General features: G+C 63.6%; 4 protein-coding genes across 9 annotated transcripts in view; 2 read left to right on the top strand and 2 right to left on the bottom strand.

Annotated features, from left to right (window-relative positions):
- TEX264 (testis expressed 264, ER-phagy receptor) overlaps window positions 1–9,686 on the top strand; it is a 28,222-nt gene extending 18,536 nt beyond the window's left edge. For all 6 annotated transcript variants that reach the window (XM_080606539.1, XM_080606541.1, XM_080606542.1 and 3 more), the window contains 2 exons: window positions 4,389–4,560; window positions 8,863–9,686. In XM_080606539.1, coding sequence (XP_080462665.1) covers window positions 4,389–4,560; window positions 8,863–9,176 — 486 coding nt within the window. In that variant the 3' untranslated portion in view covers window positions 9,177–9,686. The remainder of the gene's footprint in view (window positions 1–4,388; window positions 4,561–8,862) is intronic.
- Window positions 9,687–10,310: 624 nt separating this feature from the next.
- Window positions 10,311–21,552, top strand: GRM2 (glutamate metabotropic receptor 2). The gene is made up of 6 exons (XM_080606535.1): window positions 10,311–11,614; window positions 14,217–14,829; window positions 17,218–18,055; window positions 18,845–19,908; window positions 20,231–20,405; window positions 20,710–21,552. Exons 2-6 carry the CDS (start codon window positions 14,332–14,334, stop codon window positions 20,781–20,783), a joined length of 2,649 nt encoding a protein of 882 aa, XP_080462661.1. The 5' UTR covers window positions 10,311–11,614; window positions 14,217–14,331; the 3' UTR covers window positions 20,784–21,552.
- On the bottom strand, window positions 14,860–16,237 carry LOC308200767 (uncharacterized protein; the record flags this gene model as incomplete). Its single annotated transcript, XM_080607067.1, has 2 exons — window positions 14,860–15,711; window positions 16,022–16,237. The coding sequence occupies 2 exons, from the start codon at window positions 16,235–16,237 to the stop codon at window positions 15,259–15,261; spliced, it is 669 nt and encodes a 222-aa protein (XP_080463193.1). The 3' UTR covers window positions 14,860–15,258.
- Window positions 21,553–21,698: 146 nt separating the features above from the next.
- On the bottom strand, window positions 21,699–25,165 carry RRP9 (ribosomal RNA processing 9, U3 small nucleolar RNA binding protein). Its single transcript, XM_080606536.1, has 15 exons — window positions 25,026–25,165; window positions 24,806–24,888; window positions 24,614–24,741; window positions 24,452–24,534; window positions 24,312–24,353; window positions 24,106–24,232; window positions 23,718–23,842; window positions 23,347–23,439; window positions 23,025–23,125; window positions 22,784–22,918; window positions 22,531–22,593; window positions 22,309–22,454; window positions 22,122–22,201; window positions 21,963–22,036; window positions 21,699–21,858 (listed from the first exon to the last, which is right to left on the bottom strand). Exons 1-15 carry the CDS (start codon window positions 25,083–25,085, stop codon window positions 21,723–21,725), a joined length of 1,476 nt encoding a protein of 491 aa, XP_080462662.1. The 5' UTR covers window positions 25,086–25,165; the 3' UTR covers window positions 21,699–21,722.
- Between the last annotated feature and the right edge of the window lie 75 nt (window positions 25,166–25,240).

Raw genomic sequence — 25,240 nt, 5'->3', positions numbered from 1 at the left:
AAGACAGAATTTGGTGGCATTGAGTTTTAAGGAGTCGTTGAAAAAAAAAAATTTCTAATGCAAAGTTTGCTTCACTTCTGAAACTCTCTGCTCAGGGCTAATTGCTACCAAATAACCATGACACTAGGATGACCCAAACCTCATGAATTATGTGTGTCATAATCCTTCTCCTCCTTCTGTGGGTGAGGTTCCCATGGTTGGGGGCACAGAAATATGTCCCTGGAAGCACAGGGACGGGCACACGGAGCGTGCCAGGGTAGGCTGCAGCCGTGTCTCCGCAAGTGGAGGGTGCTGCTGGCTGTGCTGCGGGGTTTCTCCCGCAGGTGCTGCAGGAGCTGTGAGGAGGAGTCTGCAGATCTGGAGGAGAGAAGGGTCACGATCACTGCACCCATCCTGCAGAGGAGTGCTCGTGGATCCGTGGCAGCTTCCAGCGGTGACCGGCATCCCTGGGAGGCCCTGTGCGCTGGCTCCGTACCCACAAACCCACACGGGATCAATTCAGTGCCTCGCAGCTTGGCCACGCTGACAGCAGCCACTTCCCAGTTCCTCGGGCCAGGAGCCGCCAGTGTTTGGGCCCCAGGAGGCGCCGGGCGGGCGAGGTGTAAATTACATGGCGGGCTGCCTCTGCCGAGGTGAAAATGAAAAATTCTCCCATTGCTCGAGCCGGGAGTTTCGCAGCTCCCACGGTCCAAATGCTCTTCCCATCACCGCTGCGGAGAGGCGCGGGGGCTGGTTGTCGCCTGCCTGTCCCAGAACCGGGAGGGCATCGTTTTTCCTGCTGATGGAAATGGCTTTTCTTGGTCGCAATGTCACCTGTTTCTGCAGCACCTCACAGCCTGAAGAACTTGCAAGGGGAGAGAGGAAAGCAGAGCCGTACCCACACTGGGACGGGGCTGGCGATATCCCAGCAAGGAGCAATGTTCTGGTGAGGAGCAACGTCACAGGATCACAGAGTGGTTAAGGTTGGAAGGGACCCCCGGAGGCCACCTGGTGCCCTGCTCCAGCAGGGCCACCCAGCGCACGCTGCCCAGGACCACGTTCGGGAGGCTGCTGTCTGGCTCCAAGAAGAGGGACTCACGGCCTCTCTGGGCAACCTGGGCCGCTGCTCCGTCCCCCACACGGTACACCAGCACGTGCTGACGTTCAGAGAGAACCTCCTGTGGTCCGGTTTGTGCCCGCTGCCGCTCGCCCTGTCGCTGGGCATTACTGCCAAGAGCCTGGCTCCATCCTCCCGGCACCCTCCCCTGCGGTGATTTGGGACACGGACGAGATCCCCCAGGAGATGTCCTGTCGAGGAGCGCTGCCCACGGCCCCTGCGCTGCGGGCCGGGCCCCGTGGTGCTGGGAGCTGCGTGGTCCCGGTGGCAGAGCCCGCCGGCACTTTCTAGCACTCGCGGTCTAAGATAAGCCGGGATGACACACCGCGCGTGGAGCGTGTGAGGAGAGGAGGAGGATGTGGCACACAGCACGCCGTCCCTGCCGCGCTAGCTGGTGGCTCGGTTTCAGCGTGCTGAGCTCGAGGTCTAATTTTAGTGGCTGATTTTAGGGCCCTTCAGCTCCAGGCGGTTTTGCTGTTTCTGTACATCCCTGGGCCCCGGCCCGGCAGGGCAGGTACCCCAGGGGGCAGAGGCGAGCGGGATGGTGCTGGAGCAGCTCAGGCGAGCACTGCGGCTCCCCTACCAGCCTGGTGCCCAGCCTGGGGATTTGTTGTCCCTGTGCCCAGCCCGTGGCCTGTCTGTTGAGCTGACAGCCCTCTTGTCCGCTCTGCTTGTCTCACTGGCTGCCTTTTGCATCAGCTGCAAGAGGAATGTCAGCCGGCAGAGCCGATGCCTTCACGGCTGCTGGGGAGAGGCAGGTTTGTGCCACAAACAAACCCGCAGTGCCCAGCGTCCTCCCCTGGGGGTTGCTTGGCCCAGGGGCTGGTGAGCAGCTCCTCACCACGGCCCGGGATGGGACAGGAACCCGTCCCACCCTGGGCGCTGCGGTGGGAAGGGTGAGCTTACAGACAGCGCTGCGTGACCTTGAGGAGAGGCCAGTCCCCTGCTCTGCCCTACTTGCTCCGGTCCTGCTGTCCTCGCCAGAAGCCTGCCCCGATGCTGTGAGTGTCTCGCTGTTCGCATCTTGCTGAGCTCCTCCACCCATGCAAGAACGGATTTGATCTGGCTCGAGGGCTCTGCCGTGCAGATTCCACATCCACCTTGCTGCTCCATCTGTTGGCTTCGCCGCAGTCAGCTGAGGGGCTTCCTTCTCGCCTCCAAAGTGTGTTATTGCCTGTTGAGCTTCTGCGTTGTTTTGCCATGTAGTTGAGTCTTTACTAACCCGCTGCCTGCTCACGCCTTCACCTTTGGACTCGGAGTGCTGGCTGCCGCCTTGCTTCTCCTCTGGGACGTTTGTTGAGGGCGGCCATGCACCCCCAGGCCCTGCGAGGGGCTGGGATGCTCTGGGAAGCAGTGCAGCAGCAGGGGCTGGCAGCGCTACTCTGGATCACAACTTGATTTGCAAAGGCATAAATTAGGCAGCTGGGAAAGCAGTGAGCTCATCCCCACCCGCGCACGGTGGCGGGGGCAGAGTGCTGGCGATGTCCCCTGGCTGGTGGCTGGCCCCAGATCTCCGCAGCATGATGTAGGTGCCGGGGCCTGGCCCTAGGAGATGGGAAGCTGACTGTCCCCGTGGCACCCTCGTTCTCACTCCATCCTGCAAGCCCGGGCTGCCGCAGGTCACGCAGAGTGGATGGCTCTGTGGATGTCCCCGCAGGTCACGCAGCACGGATGGCTCTGTGGATGTCCCCGCTGCTCAGTGTGTTGCTCTCCTCATTTCCACCCCATGCGGTGCTGGTACAGGCATCGTGCAGCCCCCGTGCTGGTGCTGCCGTCCCTCCGAGGCACTGCACCGATGGCCTCCGGGTCCTGCTCCGCTGCCACCCAACACGGGCGGTGATCTCCGTTCGCTTCAGCATTGTCCCACTGATGTGGTTCCCTGCCATTGCTTTTGGCTGCAGGGCACCGGCGTCCTCCTCTCCTCAGGCAGCCTGGCAGCCCTGCCCTAGCACTGCAGAGCATCCTCACCTCTCTCCCGGACCTCTCACAAGCAGCTGTGCGCCAGGATTGCTGCGCTTCAAGTGCGTGGCAGGGACAGTGGTGCTTGAAGGGCATCCCTGCTCTTGCTGTGCAACTGGGAGGGCAGTGACAGCAGCCTAGGTGAACTGTAGGGAAAGGCTGTGCACCAGATCCCAAAGCGTGCTTTGGGAAGTCAGCTTGGGATGTCCTGATGCCTGCCCACTGCCCTGAGGCTTTAGGTCTGTTGGAAAATGAATTCAGGGAAAGTCTCCTTGCTCTGAGTTCTTTTGAATTGTTCCTGTCTGCATTAAGGGGGGCGGGGGGCAGCTGGATGCATCCAAAAAACCTGTGAATCTTGGAGATATCCGTCTCGGGTATGTGTTGCAGTTACCTAAAATAGCACAACAAGCTGAAGTTGGGCTTGTGGTTGGTGGAGCAAGGGGCAGAGAGGCAGGGAGGATTCTTGCCTGGCTTGTTGCTTAAAAAGCAGGAGTGAGATGAGCCGCCCCTGCTCCGCTGCTAAAAACAGCCTGGCTTGCTTTTATTTAACCCGGTGTTGGTCTGCCTGTGTTTGCGTTTCACCTGCCTGCAAGCGGGAGCTCTGGGCTCGGGGGGCGGGATGCCAGCCCACGCTGCTGGCGTCGGTAGCGCATCCTCCTCCTGGGGGCACAGTGAAATGGGGGTTCCGCGGCACTCCGCAGGGCCCCTGGCTCCCGAAATAAAGGTCCTGGGTGTCCTGAGGAGGGGAAAGGCAGAGAAAAAGAGCAAATATGAAAGGGATGCTCTCGCTTCTCACCCAGCGTGAGGCAGCCTGCCCTCTGCCACAGGGCAGCATGGAGCCTGGCAGGAGGCTGGGTTGCAGGGAGGGTGAGGCAGAGGAGGAGGGAGGCTGAAATGCCACGGCTTTGTCTCCAACTCCCCCTGCCCTCATGCTCCTGAAAGGAGCTGCTTGAGCTGACGGTTCTGGATTATATTAATTAGCAGAGAAGCGCTCCGCCTGCTGTAGGTCCGTGCCGAGAGGCGGGGATGGGATGTGGCAGGGGACGGGATGTGGCAGGGTCTGCCCGAGGCAGCTGCGGGCGCCCCAAAACCCCCCGATACGCTTGCCCCCTGGGCCTGTGCCCTAGCCCCACTTCAGCCTGCGGCGGTGGGTCTGGGGCAAGCCAGATTGCCGCCGCTGCCAAAACCACCTCGAAGCCCTGGGGGGGCCGTGGGGGGCAGCGAGAGCCCTGGCTCCTGCCCGTTGTGGAGGTCGGGCCCAAAGGGAGTTCGCTGAGACTGGGGTTGGGCTGGGTGAGCCGAGTCTGATGCCCGGGCTGCCTCTGTCTTTCAGGAGAGGAAGCTGTGCGCCCACCCCCGGCTCGAGATCTACAAGGAAGACCGCATCTATTTTGTGTGTCCCCTTGCCCGCCAAGGAGACTTCTACGTGCCCGAGATGAAGGAGCTGGAGAGGAAGAGCAGGGCAGTGGCAGCTGAGGCCGAAGACGCGCAGACGGACATCACAGGTACCGTGGCTCGTGTCTTCCTGCGGCTGGCAGCAGCCCGCCTGAGGCGGGGGTCCCAGCGCCCCGATGCTCTCGTGGAGCAGGAGGAAGCAGGGGCTGCGCCGCGTCCTCCCAGTGCCTGCCCAGGGCTCGGCAAACCTCTTCCCGTCACCTGGACCGACGTGGCAGAGCTTGACCTAACCCTGGGGGGGCACGCCGTGCCTTGGGGAGCACGCGGTCCCGCCCGTGGCAGGGGTCAGAGCTGCTCTCGGCGCGGCCGCAGGGCCGGCGCCAGTCCGCAGTTGTGAAAGCAGAGCTGGGTACCGAAGCTTTTGGTTGCAGCTGGGCTTGTTTTTCTCCTTGTCACATACATCTTTCTTGAGCTCATCTTCATCTGTTACATGTTGGGATTGTGAAGAACTTAAATACCAGGTTTCTGTAGCTGGTGGCGGAGTTGCCCGCTAGCATCTGCTTGGAGAGATCTGTTGGAGCCTGAGTGTATTTATACAGGAAGGGACCACAATCGCTGTAGGCGCGGAACAGCAGTGCTATAGTAACCCGAAATGCTAGCTGCCGCGGTCGGCCCACGTGCTCACATGGCTGCGAGATGCGGAGCCGTGCGATGGCTGCGGCAGGCGGGCGGGGAGGGCTCCTGCCCTCGGCGGGCTCCGCTGGGCCCCCACGCGTGCCTAACGGGCATGAAAAAAACATGACCGTGTGCGGCGGCCGGAGCACGCCTCGCTACCTCGGGGGCGGTTTGGTAATTTTTTTTACACGTCTTTGGTTTTGGATCACTTTAATTCTTAATCGCGTTCGCCGTAAAAGCAAGCCTGGGAATTGCTTTCCGAGAGCTCTGTCCATTTAGCACTGAAATTAAGAGCCTAATTGGAGCGGCTTCGCAGCGCTTCGAGTCCTGGTATTTTCAGGGCACTCGCCCTGCTCTCCGCCGTTCTATCCGCGGTGTGGCTGCGGTGACTGCTCTGCGTGACAGCCCAGCTTTGCCACGTCCCCAAACGTGCCACGTCTTCCCGGCACCTGCCCGCAGCCCTGTGCCAGGCTGGCTGTATGGTGGGGTCACGGCTGCACGTGTGACGACGCGTGTCCCGCTGCACAGCGCAGTGCTGAGCCCTTGGCTTGCTCCCTAGCCAGCACTGAGCCCACAGGTGCTCCTCGGGGTTTGCAGCCCCCTTGCCGCACACCCTCGGCAGAACTGATGCGTCCAAAAGCTCCTTGAGGTGTGCGGCTCCTGCGATCGCCCTTTCTTCACGTTTGGGCTCATCCTGCAAAGTGCTGGGTGCCTCTGGCTTGGGGCAAAAGCAGTGACTGTTAACGCACGTGGCGAATGAGCCAGGCAGCGTGGCCGCCTCTGCAGCAGCTCTGTCCCTTCTTTGCCATCATCAGGGTCATCGGAAAGACGGGGAGCATTTTTTGATGGCAGCTGATGGCTCTCCAGGGGCCAGTGTCAATCACGATTAGTTGTTTTCTACTTAATTATTTTCTGAGGCTTTAGCGCCAGGGTTGTGCTCAATGGCGTGCTCTCCAGCACGGCCCTGCCACGGCGTGTGGACGGGAAGGCAAACAAGAGCAGCCCCTTGCCAGGGGCCTCCTGGCACAGGCACCGGCAGTTTCGAAGCACGTGGCCTTGGCCGGGGTCTCAGGGCTGCTTCTCGTGGCCCGAGCCCGGCCAGCAGCCCGCTCTGGAGGGGAATTCCTCCAGCCTGGGCCGTGCGTGCTGGTCCCAAAGCGGAGGTAGCCTCACCTGCACGATGCCCCGCACCCCAGGGGATGCTGTCCCTGCTGGGGACCATGCTCAGCCCAGAGATCCGTCCGAGGAAGCCGTGGACTGAGGCCGCCTGCCCCTTCCCTACCAGTGACGGTTCCTGTTCTTGCCCCGCGCGCCGGGGCTGGCCCCATCCTGTGCAGAGGAGAACACGGCTGCTGAAACGGGCGGGTGTGCCAGCTGAGGCAACTCAAACATGATCAGAAGTGACAGAGCGGGGAAAAAAGTGCCTGGCTGAAGGGAAGCGTGGCTATTTATTGTAGCCCTCAGAGCGGGGCTGGGACGAGGCTGCTGGGGGCAAGGGCAGATGTCTTCTGTGGTGCCGGCTCGTAGCAGAGTGCCGGCAGCTGTAGGTCGCCTTTATCCATCTTCAGCATCCCGAGCCAGTGCCTGTCTCCTCTGGTACGGTGTGGTGTCTGCGTGTACACAACAGCTCCCGGCCAAAACTGCCCCCCTTGGTGCGGGATGGGCATTGTGCAGCCAGGGGAGGGCGTGGAAGGACTGGGTGCCCCCTGCTTTATGAGGGACGTGGGGTGGGCACAAACAATGCGGCTGGAGCCCTGGTGCCACGGTGCCACTGTGCCTTGCCATGGGCCATGGTGGGAGTGCGTCTGGGCGACCCCAGGTCACTGATGTTATGCCAGGTCTTTAGCCAGATTTGATTTTTTATTTTTTTTTTGAGGTAGAGACCTGCAGAAGCCTTGGTTGGCCCCAGGAGCTCTCAGGCTTCACACAGAAAGAGAAGGGAGCTGCTGCTGTGCCGTATCCTGTGAGGATGGGAGCCCAGCCACCGGGCTGCACGTCCCACCCGGCCCCGTGGCTTCACCCGTTTCCTTCACATCCAGTCCCTAGTCCCAAGAGCCTGTGGTGGGCCCTGCACGCCTTCCTCTTGGTCGACCCCAGTGTGCCCCAGCTGCCAGTGATGCCAACGGGAGCCCCTGCTGCAACGAGGTCCCTGGTCTCCCTCAAAGGCCACCCCTTGCTGTCGGTGCTCAGCGCCCCCCTCCCCAGCCGCCGCGGCTGCTCGTCGCATCCCAGAGCGTGGCAGGCTCTGGGGAGCAGGTTTGTCCCGTGGGAGCTGGGGCTGCCGCTGCCTTCTTTCTCCTGCACCCTTTTCCTTCCCAGAGGCTCCCCGCTGACCCCGTGCCTGGCCAGGGGTGTCCCGCTGAGCACCTCCCCAGGATCCTGCCGAACACCTCTTGTAACTCAAAGGAAATGCAGTTCTTGTGCTTAGACACTCCAGGAGGTGTTGGCATAGGCACTGCATGGGGACGACGCTCCTTCCGCCCCTCGGGCAGGCATCACCGCGCTGGGCTGTTAATAATCACCAGTAAATATTGCCTATAACTGATGTAAAACAGGAGGCCAGGCGTTCCACGTTTTAGGCCTCAGTTATCCCCAGTTTTCACCGAAAAGGATCGCTTCTCCGCATAAAGCGGGCACCCGCATGGCTCCTCTGCGGGGTGGCACCGCGCAATGTCCCTATGCAGTCCCCCCTGCTCCCCGTCCTGCTGCTGGCACCGGGCACCCTGGCGGCTCGGGAAGATGGGGACAGGTCCTGCCCTGGGCTGGGTGACCTCTGTGCCGAGTGGCGAGGTCCCCGTGCCCTCACTGGTGCCGTTCTGCTGCCCGCTGCTGAGAGGCAGGAGGGCGAAGATGGAGAGGGGAAGCAGGGGGCAGCGGAGGCAGCACCAGCCGCTGGAGGGATGGGCTGCTGCTGCTGGCCAGCGCTCGCCGCTGTTGTCATAATTAACAACGTGAATCCGTGATGTCATAATTAACAATGATTAATGTTTTACAGGACGGCTTTGTCTCCCAGCTGGTTGCTCTGGCAACAGCACTCAGCTGCCGGTCTCAATCTGACACCCTTGTCTCGTTGTCAACTCTTTAATTGTGTTGTTGGCCGAGCTAATGAGATGGTGACATGGGAAGAGCTGGTGGAACGGGGCGCGTGGGTGCCTGCTCCCAGTCCCCAGGCTCCCCCCAATCCTGCTCGTGGCCACCCCAGGCCACCCCCTGAGGTGAAGGCTCCGGGTGCCCAGGGCGCAGCACCTCCACCCCTCCGCTTCCATGGGGCACGCGGGGCAGGCTGGCTCACCCAGCGGCAAGAAGAACCCGGGGCAAGAAGGGCGGACGCGTACTACAGTGCCCAGGGCAGGCAGCAGGGAGGCACGTGGCCACCTCCTCCCAGCCCTGCCCCTGCTGCACTGTCCCCGTGCGACCAGGTGGCCTCCCTGGGTTTGCCAGCTCTGGGGATGCATGTGGGGCTGGCACACAGCTGGGCTTGTCTTCACAAGCTGGTTTGTGCTTTGCTGTCAGGGAGCTGCTTGAGTCCGGCCGTAAGGAAGCGGCCGCCACTGTCCCATCGCGGGGTGTGTGCGCTTGCCTGGGCCCTGTGGCTTTTTGGCAAACCACAAGACCACAAGCTGTGGCCTGGCACTGTGCTGGGGACTCCGAGTTCCTGGTGGCTTCAGAGGCTGTGGCACCCAACCGTCCTCTGCTCCCCGGAGCATTCACGCCCTCCCCTTCTCTCTCCGTTCCAGGGGCTGACACCATGAGCGAGGCCAGCTCCATCAGCATCGAGGCCACAACTGACAGCAGAGACACCTCGGTGGCCACCTCGGTCCTGCTGCCCTTCCCAGCTGGCCGGGGCCGGGAGGAGGCCGACAACCGCAGTGAGCACAGCTACAGCGAGTCCGGAGCCAGCGGCTCCTCCTTCGAGGAGCTGGACCTGGAGGGCGCTGGGGACGGGGAGGGTGCTCTGGGGCTGCTGCCCGTCACGGCCTACACAGAAAGCCAGGAGGTCTCAGACAAGTGGACCAAGGAGCCCATTGCTGCCGAGCGAGGAGAAGAGTAAAGCAGAGGCCTGGGCCCCCCCCGCCTTTGTGGGGGGACCCGAGCCAGCTGGCCACCTCTCCCGCCTCCTTCCTCTCCAGCCATGAGATTCCAGTCGCTGAGCCCTCCTGGGACCGTAGCCCTCGTGGGACGGGGGTGTGAGTGGGTCAGGGGCTGCTGGCTTGGTGGTTCCCCTGCGGCGCTTGGGTGCGCGGGGTAGGTGCGGGCCGGGGCAGCGAAATGTGTTTGCTGTTCGTGTGTCTCTAGGTGCATTGCAAGTTCTTCGCAGGCATCTCCAGGGGGGGACTGCGCAGGTCCCTCCCCTTCTCTGCTGGTGCCCCTCTCACCCACGGCTTCTCTCTGCCACGCAGATGTGTGTTCTCTAGCACGAAAGAGCAATGAGTAGGGTTGGTTGGTTTTGTTCCCCTCTTCTCTTTCCCTTGCTGAAAATGGAAATGTCCAGTATAAAACTGTCCTGGACCTGCCACGGGTGCTTCTGGGGCCTATAATAAAGTGGATGCTTTTCCTCTGTGCTGGCCAGTGGCTTTCCTGACTGCCTCGCACCGCCGTGCTGTCCCTGCCGGGCAGGGGGCTGCCCCCAGCTGTCCTACACCCCTGCGCCAGGCAGCATGGGGATGCTCCGAGCTCTGGCAATACCCCACGGCCCCACTGATCACCTGCACTCCCTGTCCTGGCTGCGGGGACCGTCCCTGTTGCTGCCAGCTGCGCCCCGAGCAGGGAAGCCCAGAGGCCACGTGGAGCTGGGCCGGGTCCATGGGGAGGGAAGTGGTGGCTGGGAGGGCTGGGGCATGGCCAAGCTGCGTCTCCTCCTGGCTCCGTCGTCCCTACACGCCGCTCTCTGTTAGCCACACGCTCTCACCTGCATCGTGCCCCTTCCTGTCCAGCAGGACCTGGGTGCACGCAGCACCCCCAGGCACGCCGCTGCCAGCCATGGGGTGCCCCTGGGCATGCAGCCCGGTGCCAGGGCTACAGGGCATGGGGCAGGGGGCCTGGCTGTCCCCCCGTGCAGAGACGTGTCCTCCCTGGCTTCAAAAGGTCACGATTAGTCCTCAGCCAGTGATTGACGTGAGATTGTTCATAAATATTTTGTGCTCTGAGTGATAAAATATTAAACTCCTCCAGCCCACATGGAAAAATATTGCTCTTCCCGGTGTTTATCTTTGTTGCCGGTTATTACAAAACAGCCAAGCCCCCTGAAATATTTATGCCTGGCTGAGTCTCCGTGGGGGCTGGAGCCAAACAGCAGAGCCTAACACCACTTGTCCCCTAACCCCAGCGAAGATGGGGGCCGGGGAGGCTGAGCCATCTCCCCCTGCTGCCAGAAATGCCAGAGCAGCAGCAGCTGGGAGGTGCCAGAGGGGATGTACCCCTGGCGGGGACGTGGCTGGTGCTGGGTGCTGGCACTGCATGAGCCTCGTGCCAGGCCCCGTGTGCCAAGGCTGGGTTGTGGAAGCTCTGCTGAGGGGCAGCACCCCTTGGCATATCTCCACCCCCCCCAGCTCTCTGCCCCGCCACGGCCGCTGGTGTCGGGGTCCTCCTGGCCGAGGCACTGTCCTGCCGCTGGTGCCCTGCTCCATCCGTGCATGCGGTGCTGGAAGGAGCCAGGTCTTGATGCCGCAGGAGACCTGAGGGACGGCCTTGCTGTGGAGGTGCCAGGTTGTGCCCTCTGTTCCTGGTTATCCTCCTGGATCAGGACTGCTGGGGCTGGGGGACGGCATGGGGCTGACCTTGCTGCAATGCAGCACAGCAGCGGGCAGTGGGGGAGCTGAGGCATGGGGCGGTGAGTGGGTGGCTTGGGGCAGTGCGGGGACTGTCAGCGCCCCAGCAGCCACCCCAAGCCTGTTCCTGTGTCACCCCCATCACCCTCATCCTGGCCCTGGGTCTCAGGGCTCTCCGGGACAGCGGGGTTCCCAGCGCGGGACTGATGGGGACGCGGCACAGCAGGACGCTGGGTGGCTGAACAGGTCCGGGAAGAATTTGGGCAAATGGTGGAGGCTGGCGGGGAGCTGAAACCCTACATGAAGACCCCGGAGCTCTCTGCACCCCGGCTCGGAGGAGGCCGCCCAGGGAGCGTCTCCCAGAGCTGAGGGCTGGGGAGCGTGGGGCCACAACGGGGCAACGGCGGGGCCTCCCCAGGGCACCCGGCGGTGGCTGCGGGGCCGAGGCGGGGGTCGGGACCCCCTGCTCGGGCCGGGGGCGGGCGGGGGGCGCAGGGGCCGAGCTGCGGCGCTGCCCGCTCTGCCCGCCTCTGTGCCCCGCGGGGCGCCGCTGCCCGGGGCCGGGCCGGGGCGGGGGCCGGGGGCGGAGCGGCTCCGCCGGGATGGGGCTGGCGGAGTGTCAGAGACGGCGGCGGGAGGCGGGCGGCAGCCGCAGCTCCGGAGACGGCCGCGGCACCGGCACCGGCTCCCGGCTCCTCCCGGCTCAGCCCGCCGGGCCCAGGTAAGAGCCGCGGACCCCGCGCCCGCTCCCGGCCCATCCCCGTGGCCTCGGGCAGCGCCGTGACCCGGCGGAGCCCCCCTGCCCTCTCCCCCCCGAAAAGCGATGCCCGGGCACCCCCCGGAGCCGTCGGGGCCGCGGCACCGCGGTCCGTGCCCGCAGCCGGCAGCGCCGTGCCGGTGCCGGGGCTCCCGGGGCGGCGGGAGGGGAGCAGAGCCGGGGCACCGGCACCGCGCCGGGGGGCTCCGGGAGCTTCGCTGAGAGCCCCGGGGAAAGCCCCGGGGAAAGCCCCGGGGGCTCCGTGCCCAGCCGGGGCATGCCCGCGGCCCCCAGCGGAGGGACAGCTGCGGCAGGTGCGGGGTCAGCCCCCGCTCGCCCCCCGCTCGCCCCACACCGCTGTGGGACCCTGCGCGCCCCTCGGGCCCTGCTCTGGCTCTGCCAGGTGGAGGCGGCCAGCCTCCGGCACGCTTTGGGACACCCGGCTGCATGGGGAAAGCTGGGGACGCCACGTCCTCGCCCGAGCACGGGGCATGGGGCAGGGGCGCCGTTACCTCCTGAAGCTGTGCCCTTCTTCTTGCAAGTCCTCCCCACGCTCCCAGCTCCCCACCGCTCCCCCCGGCTGGACAAGGGGAGCCAAGTGGCTGCGGTGGTGGGGAGTAAGCACCCGGGCCCCATGGGGCCAGCGGGGGACCCCGAGGGCGGCGGGGATGCAGGTGCTTCCAGGCCACATCAGCCAGCTCCCAGTGGGGCACACACACACGTGTGCACTCATACATACGCCTTCCGAAGCGGCCACACAGCACGCGTGTGCTGCAGCGTCTGACCTTTGCACGCGCACACACGGCGTGCTCACCCCTATGGACGTGCGCACTGCACGGGCCTGTTACCAGCACGATGCTGGCATGAGCACGCTCACAGCACTGTGAGGCAAATGCACGGCACCCCTGCACGGGTGTGCACGCATCGTGCCCCACACGGCTGTGCAAGCCTGTGTGCAGCGTGTGCCCGTGCAGCCGCGCGCGCCTTGCCGCAGCGTGTCCCCCGGCCTGCACACCCACAATTGCACACCTGCCCGCGGGACAGCCCCGTGCAGTGGCCGTGCCGCTGGGTGCAGGGCTGCAAAGCTGCGCGCACACGTGCACGCCATCTTGGGCCGGACACGCATCCTCTCCGGGGGGCGAGGCAGGGGCAGGGGTCCCCCCTCGCTGTCCCGAGGGGGCTGTGTGCCGGACCAGCCACCCCATGCCCCCGTTACCCCTGTCCCTGCGTGTGTGGGAGTCAGGGAGCTCTTGGGGAGGGGGGACAGGACAGACTGCACATCGTAAACACTGCTAATTGCTGATGATTTCGGGAGGGTAGGCTGCAAGCAGCTGGGAGCTGGCAGGAGCCTTCCCACTGCACTACGGCCGTCGGGATGGACGTGGCTCTGCCCTGCCAGGTGCTTCACAGCACCCAGATGTGAAGCATCCAGGTGTTCCCAAGGGGCTGTCCCTCCCCCAGCACAATGTCAGCCCAACGGAGCAGCTCCAGGGAGGGCCACGGACATCACCAGCTCCCTGACGGAGCTCACTGTGCTTGGGGAGCATCCTTTCAGGAGAGCTGAAGGTGCCCTTCCTCTGATGGCTCTCACCAGGTGCCCCAGAAGAGCCGGAGCCACCTGGGGTCCAGGGCTGCTGGGGTGGGGGTGTCCCTTCTTTCACAGCCCCCAAAAGCCCGGCCCTGCGGGATTCCAGCAGCCGACTTTAAATAGGAAACAAATCCCTTGCATGGTTTGGGAAGAGACAACTCATCTCTGAGGGGACCTCATTTACTGCCAAAAAAAGGCCTGTCTGTTGCAAAAGACTTTGATTCCCCAGCTCCTCCGTGGTTTATGCAGAAGGAGCCAGCAAACCTGCCTCTTACTTTTACTGAAATCTCTGAATTTAGTGTACGGGGAAGGAAGGGGCGGTGGTGAGAGAACAGCGTTGAGCTCTGCAGGCTGGAGCCAGCCCCGTGCCTCCGCCCTGCGCTTTGTGCTTGGTGCCCAGTGGGGATGGGGCTCAGGGGGGCTCGGGGGGGCTGGATGTCCCCCAGGCCCCTTGCATGTGGGACAGAGCAGCTGTCCCCAGCTGGGCAGCTGGCGCTGGGGTCTGGGGGCTCTGCTCAGAGCCAGCGTTGGGTCTGCCTCTGTCCCTGCCCTGGATGATGCCCCTGCCCCTGGGCAACGTCCCTGGATCCTTTCCCAAAGCTCTCCCCTGCCGGGCTGTGCTGCGTGGAGCTGCTGCAGGAGCTGGCTCCCTGCCTCCCTGCACGTGCCAACTCATCCTGGGGAGCTGGGCAGCCGGATCGGCCCCTGCGTGTCTGCCTGCATCTGTGTCACTCGCTGGTGTCCTGCAAGTCCTGGGTCACTGCTGGAGCTGTCACATCTGCTCAGCTCTCCCTTCCGTGGGCTGCGAGGGGCTCCCTCCTGGGGGGAACCTGGGCTGGTGGGGCATCTTGGGGCCAGGGACACGAGATGATACTGCCCAAGTGTCTGGCTCGGCTGCCTCGAGTGTCCCCTCTCAGCTTGGGCACTGCGTGGGGGGATGATCTCGGCTCACTCCATGGCACCCCTTTGCTTTTCCAGGCACCAAGGGCTCCGCCGGGGCAGCACAACCCCCTGCCATCACCACGCTGTGCCATCCCTGCACCCGATGGCTGGGGTCCGTCTGCCACCCCCTTGACGCCTGGCACCGGGTGACATGGGGCACATGGGTCCCCAGCTGGTGCCATCGCACCCCATGGCGGTCCCCTTTGCTGCCTGGTTCTGGCTGATGCGTCTGGCCTCCTGCCTGGCTGCCGTGCATGGCCCCACCAGCAAGAAGGAGATCAGCACCGAGGGGGACCTGGTCATAGGGGGGCTCTTCCCCATCCACGAGAAAGGAGTGGGCAGCGAAGACTGTGGCAAAATCAACGAGCACCGGGGCATCCAGCGCCTCGAGGCCATGCTCTTTGCACTGGACGAGATCAACAAGGACCCGAGCATCCTGCCAGGAGTGAGGCTGGGCGCCCACATCCTCGACACCTGCTCCAAGGACACCTACGCCCTCGAGCAGTCACTCGACTTTGTCCGTGCGTCCCTGACCAGGGTGGATGGCTCCGAGCACATCTGTCCTGACGGCTCCTACGCTGTGCATGATGATGTGCCCATGGCCATCACCGGCGTCATTGGGGGCTCCTACAGCGACGTTTCCATCCAGGTACCCCGTGAAAAATGGGTCTGGGCTGTGGGTAGGAGTGGCAGGAGGGCACGACCCGGCTGCAGAGCTGCCCAACCTCACCGGCCGGAGACCTCCTGGAGCCAGGGAGCCCAGAGCCCATCCCACCCCTGGGCTTGGCGCCTGTTTCCCTGCTGGGCTCTGCCAGGGGGGCCTATATCTGCTAAGGAAAGCCTCCATCTCCACCTGCATGGGGCTAGGGTGGGTGCAGGCACTCCCTCGTACGCCAGCCCTGTCACATCCCTGGCAGCGGCAGGGGAGCTTCAGCTCCTCAGGTGGGAGCCCCTTCTCTGTGGTGGTCCCAGCCCAGCCCGGCCGCCGTGCAGGGGTCTGCATCCATGCTGGTGGCTGTCCCTCCACGGGGACAGTGCTTTATTTGCCCCAGGCTCCGCAGCAGCATGCGGGGGCTTCTCAGCCCAGGATGACCTCAATGAGCAGGTCCACATCCTTGGCACAGCCGCTGGCCGCCATCCCCTGCGCCCGGCGGCGCGCGTGCTCCCGCCAGCGGGCCTGGATAGTGCGGGCAGCCTCCTGGCAGCGCTTGTACTTGGCCCGGGCTGCCCATGCCCGCACCTGAGCCTGCAGCAGGACGCTGGCCCGCTCCATCCTCATGTAGTCCACCAGCACCTGCAGGCGCTGCCGCTCCTGCTGCTGGCTGGCCACCTTCTGCCACCAGGCCTGGATGCGCCGGGCGCTGGTGTCTGCCACCAGCAGCGCCCGCCGCACCAGCTGCCCACGCCACCAGGCCTGGATGGCCACAGCTGCGGCGGTGCGAGGCTCCACCTGCAGGGACAGGGCACCGGCGGCCTCAGTGACGGCACCCGGGATGGGCGAGGATGTGGCTCTGTGGCCCAGGATGGGCAATCAGGATTGAATGGGACTTGGGGCATGTCTCTCCAGCTGACACTTGGGAGGGGAACGTGTGGGTAATTGGAAAAGGCCCCCAGAGCCATGGGGTTGGTCTTGGGAAAGCCGCAAGGTCCTGGGAGGGGGTGTCCCTGGGTCCCTGCTGCTGGGGATGGGGACCTGGACAGAGATGGGTCACTCCCGGGGGGGAGGGTGGCACAGGATCAGGCAATGTCTGGATGTCCCAGCCCCCCTTCACAAGCACAGCCTGGAGTGGGGGTGTTTGGGCACCCTGTCCCCGCACGGGGCTGCCCCGAAGCCAGCTCACCTGTAGTGCCATGGGTCCTGGCCCCAGCAGGGTGGGCACGCAGTTGGGTGCAGGATGCCTGCGGGGGGACCTTCTGATGTCAGAATGGCCACAGTGTCCCTGGGCAGGGGGCAGGGGGACTCCATTCCGGTGCACGGGGGTGCTGGACAGTGCCAGGCCCCCCGTGTCCCTGCGGCCATAGCACAGCGCTGCCACGCTCCGGGGTCTTCTTGCCATTAGGGCGATTTGCCACTAAAAACGTTTGTCCACGTTAATTAAGCAGCATCTCCTGCAAGGGAAGCAGAGCCGTGTGTGGCTCCCCCCCCCCACTGCTGCAGGAGAGCTGGGGCTTTTAACGGCCTCATTAGCAGGACTCTCGCTCCTTTGAAGATAACGAGGGGAAGGAAGCGGCTGCAGCAGGCGATTGTGGGTGCTGGTCCCTTGGGGCTTGGGGGCGATGGCACCCCCCCCCCCCCCCCAGCCCCCCTCCCACCCCCCGGCCCCCTCCCCTGTGGATGCCGTCCTTGTGCTGCAGGCGCCAACTTTGTCCTGCCGGACGAGCAGCACTCAGGTCGCCCGCGGTGGAGTTTCTGCTTTTGTCATGAATCCATTTCCTCCCTGCCCTGAATCTCAGAGGGGAGCACATGAAATATTAAAGTAATAATAATAAAAAATAATAATAAGTGAGCGGAGGCTGCAAGCAGTGGGAACACACAGGGATCGCTGAGGGAGAAACCTCTGCGAGAAAACGACCCCAGGTCCCTGTGCCAGGCACCAAGAGCTGGCCACAGCTAGGCTCATCCACCCCGCAACCCATGGAGACCCTGGCCATGCCTGGTACCTCCCTGCCACCTTCTCCATCCTGCCCTCAGCAGGGCCAGGCTGTGCTGGGCAGTGGGCACAAGTTGCTGCCCAGGGAATAGCAGAGGAGAAGGTGTGCATTACGCCCCAGCCCTGGGATGGCCACACAAGGCTGGGGGTCTGGGTGACCCGTGGTATGGGCACGTCTGTCCTGCCTGCTGCCAGCTGATTGCCTCCTTCCCACTCCTTCCCAGCCTCCAGGGATTGCCTGTCAACCGCTTGCTTTTGTCTAGGAGCTGTGGGTACAGCCGGCTGTGGCCACCCACCACCCACGGTGCCAGGTCAGGGGCTCCCAGGGGCAGTCCTTTTTGGGACCACGTCCCCACTTGCCATGCTCCCCTCTCTCCTCCATGCAGGTCGCCAACCTGCTGCGGCTCTTCCAGATCCCGCAGATCAGCTATGCCTCCACCAGTGCCAAGCTGAGCGACAAGTCCCGCTACGACTACTTTGCCCGCACCGTTCCACCTGACTTCTACCAAGCCAAAGCCATGTCAGAGATCCTCCGCTTTTTCAACTGGACCTATGTCTCCACCGTGGCCTCAGAGGGTGACTACGGTGAGACGGGCATTGAGGCCTTCGAGCAAGAAGCTCGCATGCGCAACATCTGCATCGCCACCTCGGAGAAGGTGGGACGCTCCATGAACAAGAAGACCTATGACGGTGTGGTCCGGGCACTGCTGCAGAAGCCCAACGCCAGAGTGGTTGTGCTCTTCACCCGGAGCGAGGACGCTCGGGAGCTGCTGGCAGCTGCCCACAGAGCCAACGTCTCCTTCATGTGGGTGGCCAGCGATGGGTGGGGAGCCCTGGAGAGTGTGGTGGCAGGGAGCGAAGCGGTGGCAGAGGGAGCGATCACCATCGAGCTGGCAGCATACCCCATCCAGGAGTTTGCTGCCTACTTCCTCAACCTCCACCCCTACAACAACAGCCGGAATCCCTGGTTTCGGGAGTTTTGGGAGCAAAAGTTCAAGTGCAGCTTCCACACTCCGGACTGTAGCCGGTACTCCCTAAAGACGGGCAAGTTTGAGCCGGAGTCCAAGATCACCTTTGTGGTCAACGCGGTCTATGCTATGGCTCACTCGCTTCACAACATGCACCAGGCGCTGTGCCCCAACACCACCAAGCTCTGCGACTCCATGAAGCCCGTCAACGGCAAGAGGTTCTACAAGGACTTTATGCTCAACGTTAACTTTGATGGTGAGTCCGGAGGTGGAAACGGGGCTTGGCTGCACAGCTGGATAGGTGGAGGGGCAGGGAAGAGCAAGCAGTCGCAATCGTACACTAACCCTCCAACTTCTGTGGCCTGCCTGCACCTGGGAGCCCCCGTGCCGTGGGCTGTGGTTGTCCAGGATGCTAACAGCTCCACTGCTGCCCTTTGTAGGCAACCCAGGCCTTCTGTCCCCATGTGCAGCAGAGCTGGCAACCAACTCCATTCTGCTAGGGCTGTGTGCGACCAGCTACAGCAGGGCCCTCCAAGTACATGTGTCCTCGGAGACCTCAGTTGAGCTCTGTGCTTTTTCACATTTCAGTGACTAAGCTGGAGGAAGGGAGGCCCTTGATCAGGAGCCCACAGATCTGGGGGTGAATCAGAAACATCTCCTCTGTGGCGGGCTGAGCCTGGCTACCCATGTACCAGTCAGAGCCATGGAGGTTTAGGAGGGCAGCAACCTTGCACTGCAGTGCAGAGCCCTCTCCCCTCCCTGCCCCTACCCTCACTTTGCCCTGCAGCACTGGCCAGAGGCTTCCAAGTGTGGAGAGATCATTCTCCACCATTGCTTTCAGGATCCCAAAGCTCCACAGGCAGCAGTTACTGCTGCATTATGGGCATGAAGGCATGGGGCGGGTTGGAAATTGGCTCTTGGCTGTGGTTGGGCTGTGCCTCTTCAATACACCCCTGCCTACATGCTGGGATTGAGCATGCTCCTGCCCCATGGAGTGACCAAGCAGTGGTCTCCAAGCACTGACCATCTCCCTTTCTCCTCCCAGCTCCGTTCAGGCCAACAGACACTGAGAGCGTTGTTCGATTTGACCGCTACGGCGATGGGATCGGACGCTACAATATCTTCAACTACCACCACAGAGACGGGCGGTATCGGTACCAGAAGGTGGGCTACTGGGCAGAGGGGCTCATCCTCAACACCAGCCTCATCCCCTGGGCAGAGACAGCCGTCCCCGTGTCCCAGTGCAGTGACCCCTGCAAGAAGAATGAGATAAAGAGCATGCAGCCCGGGGACATATGCTGCTGGATCTGCATCCCCTGCCAGCCCTATGAGTACCTGCTGGATGAGTTCACCTGCATGGACTGCGGTCTCGGTTACTGGCCCAACGAGACCCTGAACGGCTGCTATGAGTTGCCCCAAGAGTATATCCGCTGGGGAGATGTCTGGGCCATTGGTCCCGTCACTATCTCTTGCTTGGGTTTTATCTCCACTCTGTTTGTTTTTGGAGTCTTCATAAAGAACAACGACACCCCTATTGTGAAGGCCTCTGGGCGGGAACTTTGCTATATTCTCCTGACCGGCGTCCTCATGTGCTACAGCATGACTTTCATCTTCATCGCCAAGCCTTCCACCGAGGTGTGCACGCTGCGGCGCCTGGGGCTGGGCACATCCTTTGCCGTCTGTTATTCGGCCCTCTTGACCAAGACGAATCGCATTGCCAGGATCTTCAGCGGGGTGAAGGAAGGGGTCCAGCGCCCCCGGTTCATAAGCCCTACGTCACAGGTGGTCATCTGCATGGCCCTCATCTCCTGCCAGCTGATCATTGTCATCATCTGGCTGCTGGTGGAGACACCCGGCACAGGCAAGGAGACCGAGCCTGACAAGAGGTACATTGTCACCCTCAAGTGCAACAACCGTGACTCTAACATGCTCATTTCGCTCACCTACAACGTCCTCTTGATTGTTCTGTGCACGGTCTATGCTTTCAAGACCAGGAAATGCCCTGAAAACTTCAATGAGGCCAAGTTCATCGGGTTCACCATGTACACGACCTGCATCATCTGGCTGGCCTTCCTGCCCATCTTTTACGTGACCTCTAGTGATTATCGAGTAAGAGCCTGAGTTTTGGGGGCTCCAGCAGGGCCCATGTGGAGCAGTCCTCATGATTTGGGCCCCACAGGGCTGGGAGAGTCTGGAGAAGGGCTGATGAGGGCCCCCCGTGCGTGCTGCTTCCTGGGCCCAGAGGTCGCAGCGAGGTTGGCTGCACACAGGGTCTTCTGGAGAGGGTCAGCATCCCTGGGGGAGTGGGTGCTGTGGTGAGGGGTGCCCGAAGCAACTCGCTTTGCAGGGTGGCGTGTCCCCATGGGGGCAGGAGCCCCTCAGCAGGACACTGCTACACCCCTGACGCCCACCCCTCCGCTACCGCCTCCAGGTGCAGACCACAACCATGTGCGTCTCAGTGAGCCTCAGTGGCACCGTGGTCCTCGGCTGCCTCTTCACGCCCAAGCTCCACATCATCCTCTTCCAGCCGCAGAAGAACGTGGCCAGCCACCGCGTGGGCACCGCACGGTTCAGCGTCGTGGCTGCCGGCTCCAGCCAGTCCCACGGTGAGCACTGCCGGGCTGCAGGGGGGCAGGGGGGCACTCCGGGGAACCTGGGCCGGGGGAGGTAGGGGTGCTGCAGTGCCCACGGATCACCTGCCCTGTCACCAGCCCTCCTCTCCCTCACCACAAATGGCTGTGAGCCCCAGAGCTGCCCCCTGGGGGCACAGCACCATCCCATGGGAACACGGCCACCCCAGGGTGGGTGGGGGGCAGCTCCCAGGCACCCGTCATTGCCACGCTGGGATGCTCTTGGGTGGGTACCACCTCTGGACCCCACCACACGCCTGACTCCTGCCTTCCTGGCCAGGCTCGGCCTCGCAGTACGTGCCCACAGTGTGCAACGGCCGCGAGACGGCGGACTCCACGACATCGTCCTTGTGAAGGTGGGGGGAAGCCGAGTCCCCATCTGTCTGCACCTCGTCCTGGGGGAGCAGTAGCAGCCCCGGTGCTGAAGGCTGGCAGCAGCCAGGAGAGCAAAGCCCCTGCCCTGGCACAAGTCTGCACTGCGCCTCGCTACGCAGTGCCCGTCCCTCACGCCCGTCCCCTGCGCCGAGCCCTGCTGTGAGCCCCAGCTCCCTTGTGCCGAGCCCTGCCACAAGTCACGCTTTGTCTGCCTCCAGCTGTGCTGCACCTTACCCTTCCTCCACACACAGCCACATCCCAGAGCACGCTGCCCTCGCCCACCCTGCTTTCCCCTTTGCGCTCTCCCCTTTCATGCCCCCCTCACGCTGAGCCATGCCCCTTGCCACGCAGAACCCACCCTGAGCAGAGGGGACTGCGCGCTTGGCACAGTTTTACGTTTCCTCCTTGTTTTCACCCTGGGGTTTGCAGGGATCTGGCTGCTGGCACCCACCCTGGGTTACCCACCCAAGCAAAGCCAGAGCCCCCCTCCAAGCTCCAGTTGTGGGCAGGGGCTGGAGCCCCACAGCAGAGGGACAGGAGCACCCCACAGATGTCTGCTTCATGCCTCGGGGCTGCTGCAGAGCCCAGGAGCAAGTGGGGTGGGGCTCAGACCGAGGGTGGTGAAGGGGGCCCCGGTACTCAAGTCCAACCCCTTTTTAAGAGTAGATTCTTTTCTGTGACCAAGATTGTGCTTTTTTTTTTTTGATAATTTATGTAAATAAAGTGGGTTTTTGTTGTTTGTTTTAAACGCACTCTTACAGCGCCCAGGTCTGGCTGTGCCAGGCAGAGGGGCATGGGGGCACCTGCACGGGCAGGGCACAGCCTTGGGGGCTCCCACTGCAGCCCCAGCAGCCCAACCACCCCAGGGAGCAGCACTACAGACAAAGGCTTTAATGAGCAGCACTATCAACAAAGGCTTTAATGAGCAAGCTCCTGCAGCTCCCGGGGCCAGGCCCTGTCAGCTGCCACAGAGCTGGGGGCTCCAGCCCTACCCTTCAGGGGGATGATGCAGATGCTGTTCTTGGCTTCTTTGACTCTCCACCACCGGCCCAGCCTGCAGATGACACAGGTATCACCCTGCACCTCTCCTGCTCCAGCTGGGGGCTGGGAGGGGGGAGCAGGGTCCAAGTTTTGGAAGATGGTGCATGGTGATAGTACCGGTGCTCCTGCCCAACGCCAGCCACCAGGAAGTCTCCTGCTGCTGAAAACTTCAGGCTGTTGATGAAACCAACCTAGAGGTAACAGCATAGGCATCAGCACCATGGTACTGCAGTCAGCCCACGACTCCTACCACTGGGGGACTTATCCCCCCCATACCAGGGGAATGTCACAGAGAGGCTCCAGCTTCCGAAATCCCTCGCCGCACTTCCACAGCTTCACACTGCCACTGTGTGAACCTGGAACAGAGATGAAATGCATGCATCCTGACACCAGGAAGGGTGCAGGGACCCCCTCAGCCCCCCATCCCTCCTGAAGCAAGCCCGGGGCTCCCAGCACCAGGCACCTGTAGCCACAAGGTCACTGTTGCGAAGAGCAGCCACTGCCGACACCCAGTAGGGCTGCTCCAGGTCATGGTCGCCCTGTGTCCCATGCGACTGCCTCACCAGCGCCAGAGGCTTCTTCTTTGCCAGTCCCCACAGGGCGACAGAGCTGCAGGGAGCAGGAATGAGGCATGTGGGGGCACAGCCCTGCCCGCCCCTACACACACTCCCAGCCCTGTATTCACCCATCATCGGCGCCTGACACCATGTGCTCCTCATTGATGAGCTGGATGCAGTCAATAGAGCCCCTACAAAAAAACAAAAACAAACCAGTGATCATGAGCATGCTTTGAGGTTTTATGTATGAAAGAGAGACCCAGGCACACAGAGCCCAGCAATGCCCCCAGACCACTTGCAGGCTCCCAGTGATGCTGAGCACATCCAGAGGAATTGCTGAAGCCACCAGCACAAGCCCCCCGCCTCCTACCCCAGACCTACTGATGCCCATAGAAGATGAGTTGCGACTCCTCTGGGATCTTCCAGACCCGCACAGTGCCGTCCCGTCCCCCTGAGGTCACACAGCACTCCCGGCTGAGGCTGTCCAGCCCTGTGATGACGTCCTGGTGCCCAAAGCTGGTGGGGAACAGGATGAGCTGTAGGGGCCACAGCCCTACATCCCTACCCTTCCTCCCTCACACGGGGGCAACAGGGTGACATCCATGTCCCAGAGGGGCCTTACAGGGTCTCCACATAAGCATTCTCCGCCGCGTTCCAGACCTTGACAGAGCGGTCATGGGAGGCACTGTACAGCTGGTGCGTGCCCTTTTGGAAGGACAGGCCCTGCGGAGGGACAGATGGACACACAGACACACTGCTGGGTACCTACCACCTGCCCAGCTGTCCCCAAGGGTGCCGGCAGAACTGGCTGTGCCTCGCAAGGGACACCCCACGGGTTCCAGGCCCCCACATCCCTAGGCTCAGCATGAGGAAGCAGCACCCCTTGCCTGCCCAGTGGCAGGAGCCTTCCTCCCCATCCTACCGCAGCCAACAGCCCCACTCACCGACACGGCATCACGATGGCCAGTGAACGTATGAAGGCGCTTGCAGGTGGCTGCCTCCCAGACCAGGATCAGCTTGTTCCTGTCTCCTGTAGCCTGGCAGAAAGCAAGGGATGCCCCAAAACCTGCCCGACCATACCCACAGCTCCCACCCCGTGTATTTGGGTGGGCCCAGGGACCTGCTCTTGATACCGGTGGGGACAAAGGCTGATTCAACCCTGCAACATTCAGCTCAGTAGAAGGAACTGCCCTCCAGCACCCTGAGAAGGGATGTCCCCCAACCCAGAGGCTCAGTAGCACACAGGGACAGGGCCAAGCAGCACTGGGGACAGCATGTGGCCCCATGTGGCAGCACCATCCTCCCATCACTGTACCAGGTACTTGCCGTCTGACGAGATAGCCATGCAGAGGACATGGGCTGTGTGCCCCATGTGCTGCCCTTCTGTGCCTTTCTTCCCCCCGGGCATCACGTATAGCCTCTTCCCACTCTCCACCTCCCCTGTGGGAACAGGCAGTGCCATCCATCACCCCCAGGAGTGGGAACGAGACACAGAAAGCCCAGAGCAACACAACCAGCTCAGCAGCTGAGCCCTGAAACCAGCAGCCAAGCCCCGAAACCAGCAGCCCTGTGCTTTGCAGAGTTCCCTGTCCCCCAGGGAAGGCGCCTCCAGGCAGGGCAGAGCCGAACCACCTCTACCCGTGGCCCTGCTGCTGCAGGGTGGCAGCCAGCCACAGCCCCCGAGAACAAGCAGAACCACTTGCATTTGATGATGGAGCCATCCTTGGCAGCTGAAAAGATGAACTTGTCATCAGGAGAGATGACCAGGCAGGTGATGGGCTGCTGGTGCCCCCGCAACACTCGGATGCTCAGCGGGTCTGGAGGCTGCACCTGGTGGGAGCACAGCCGTGAGCGAGGCCAGCCCCAGCCGAGGCCCGGGGACACCCCCTGCCACCCACAGCACACTCACCTCCTTGGCCACCAGGCGCTGCAGCCGGCCCTTCTGCTCGAGCTAGGGGGGGACCGCAGGGGGCTCAGGGACCGCTCCCTGGCCGCCCCCTCGCCCCCCGGGGACGGGCCCGGAGCCGGGCCGGCGCCCCCCCGGCTCACCACGTCCTCCTTCAGGCGCTCGCCGACAGGGTCCCCGAGGAAGGCGGCGTCCTCCTCTTCCTCCTCCTCCGCCCGCTCCTCCTCTGCACCGGGTGCGCAGCGTCAGCCCCGGGCTGCGCCCGCCCGGCCCCGCCGCCTCCCGGCCCCGCCGCCCGCGCTCACCGTGCCGCCGGAGCTGCTCCAGGTACAGCTTGGCCAAGCGCAGCTTCTTCTCCTGCGGCGTCTCCTCCACCTCCTCTTCCTCCTCCTCCCGCCGCCGCCGCCGCTGCTGCTGCCGCCCCGCCGCCGGGCTGCGGGACACGCGTCAGCGCCGGCCCGGCCCGCCCGGCAGCCCCGGGAGCCCCGGGCCCTCACCTCTCCGCCTCCGAGTCGCTGGACACCTCCTCGTCGCGGGGACGGGCGGGCGCCGGACGCGGCTTCCCCCCGGTGCCTGGGCCCTGCGGGACGCAACGGCACCGGCACCGTCAGCGGCGCTAGGGACCGGGACCGGGACCGGGACCGGGACCGGGACCGGGACCCGGGACCCGGGACCCGGGACCCGGGACCCGGGACCGGGCTCCGGGACCGCACTCACCGCCGCCCGCCGCCGCCGCCCCGCCGCGGCCCCGCGCGCCTTCCTGCCCGCCGCCGCCATGCTGCCGCTGCACGTGCGCTGTGCGCCGCCCCGCCCCGCCCCGCCCCGCCCCGCCCGGCAGGGGGCGGTGCCGCCGGGCGAGGAAATGGCGGCGGGGCCGCCGTGGGGCCGTGCGGGGCGGCGCCCGGCCGGGGCGAGTTATGCCGTGGGGATTA

This window comes from Anser brachyrhynchus (genome assembly GCF_964034855.1).
Source record: "Anser brachyrhynchus genome assembly, chromosome: 10".
NCBI classification, from domain to species: domain Eukaryota; kingdom Metazoa; phylum Chordata; class Aves; order Anseriformes; family Anatidae; genus Anser; species Anser brachyrhynchus.
Note: the sequence above shows the minus strand (reverse complement) of the source record. Positions and strands in the feature narration are given on the sequence as shown.

Coding starts and splice junctions, on each gene's coding strand:
- GRM2 (XM_080606535.1), top strand. CDS start 14,332: ATGGGGCACATGGGTCCCCAGCTGGTGCCATCGCACCCCATGGCGGTC. Junction 14,830..17,217: donor ACAGCGACGTTTCCATCCAG/GTACCCCGTGAA, acceptor TCCTCCATGCAG/GTCGCCAACCTGCTGCGGCT. Junction 20,406..20,709: donor CGGCTCCAGCCAGTCCCACG/GTGAGCACTGCC, acceptor CTTCCTGGCCAG/GCTCGGCCTCGCAGTACGTG.
- RRP9 (XM_080606536.1), bottom strand. CDS start 25,085: ATGGCGGCGGCGGGCAGGAAGGCGCGCGGGGCCGCGGCGGGGCGGCGG. Junction 22,919..23,024: donor AATGCTTATGTGGAGACCCT/GTAAGGCCCCTC, acceptor GTTCCCCACCAG/CTTTGGGCACCAGGACGTCA. Junction 21,859..21,962: donor GGCGTTGGGCAGGAGCACCG/GTACTATCACCA, acceptor TGTCATCTGCAG/GCTGGGCCGGTGGTGGAGAG.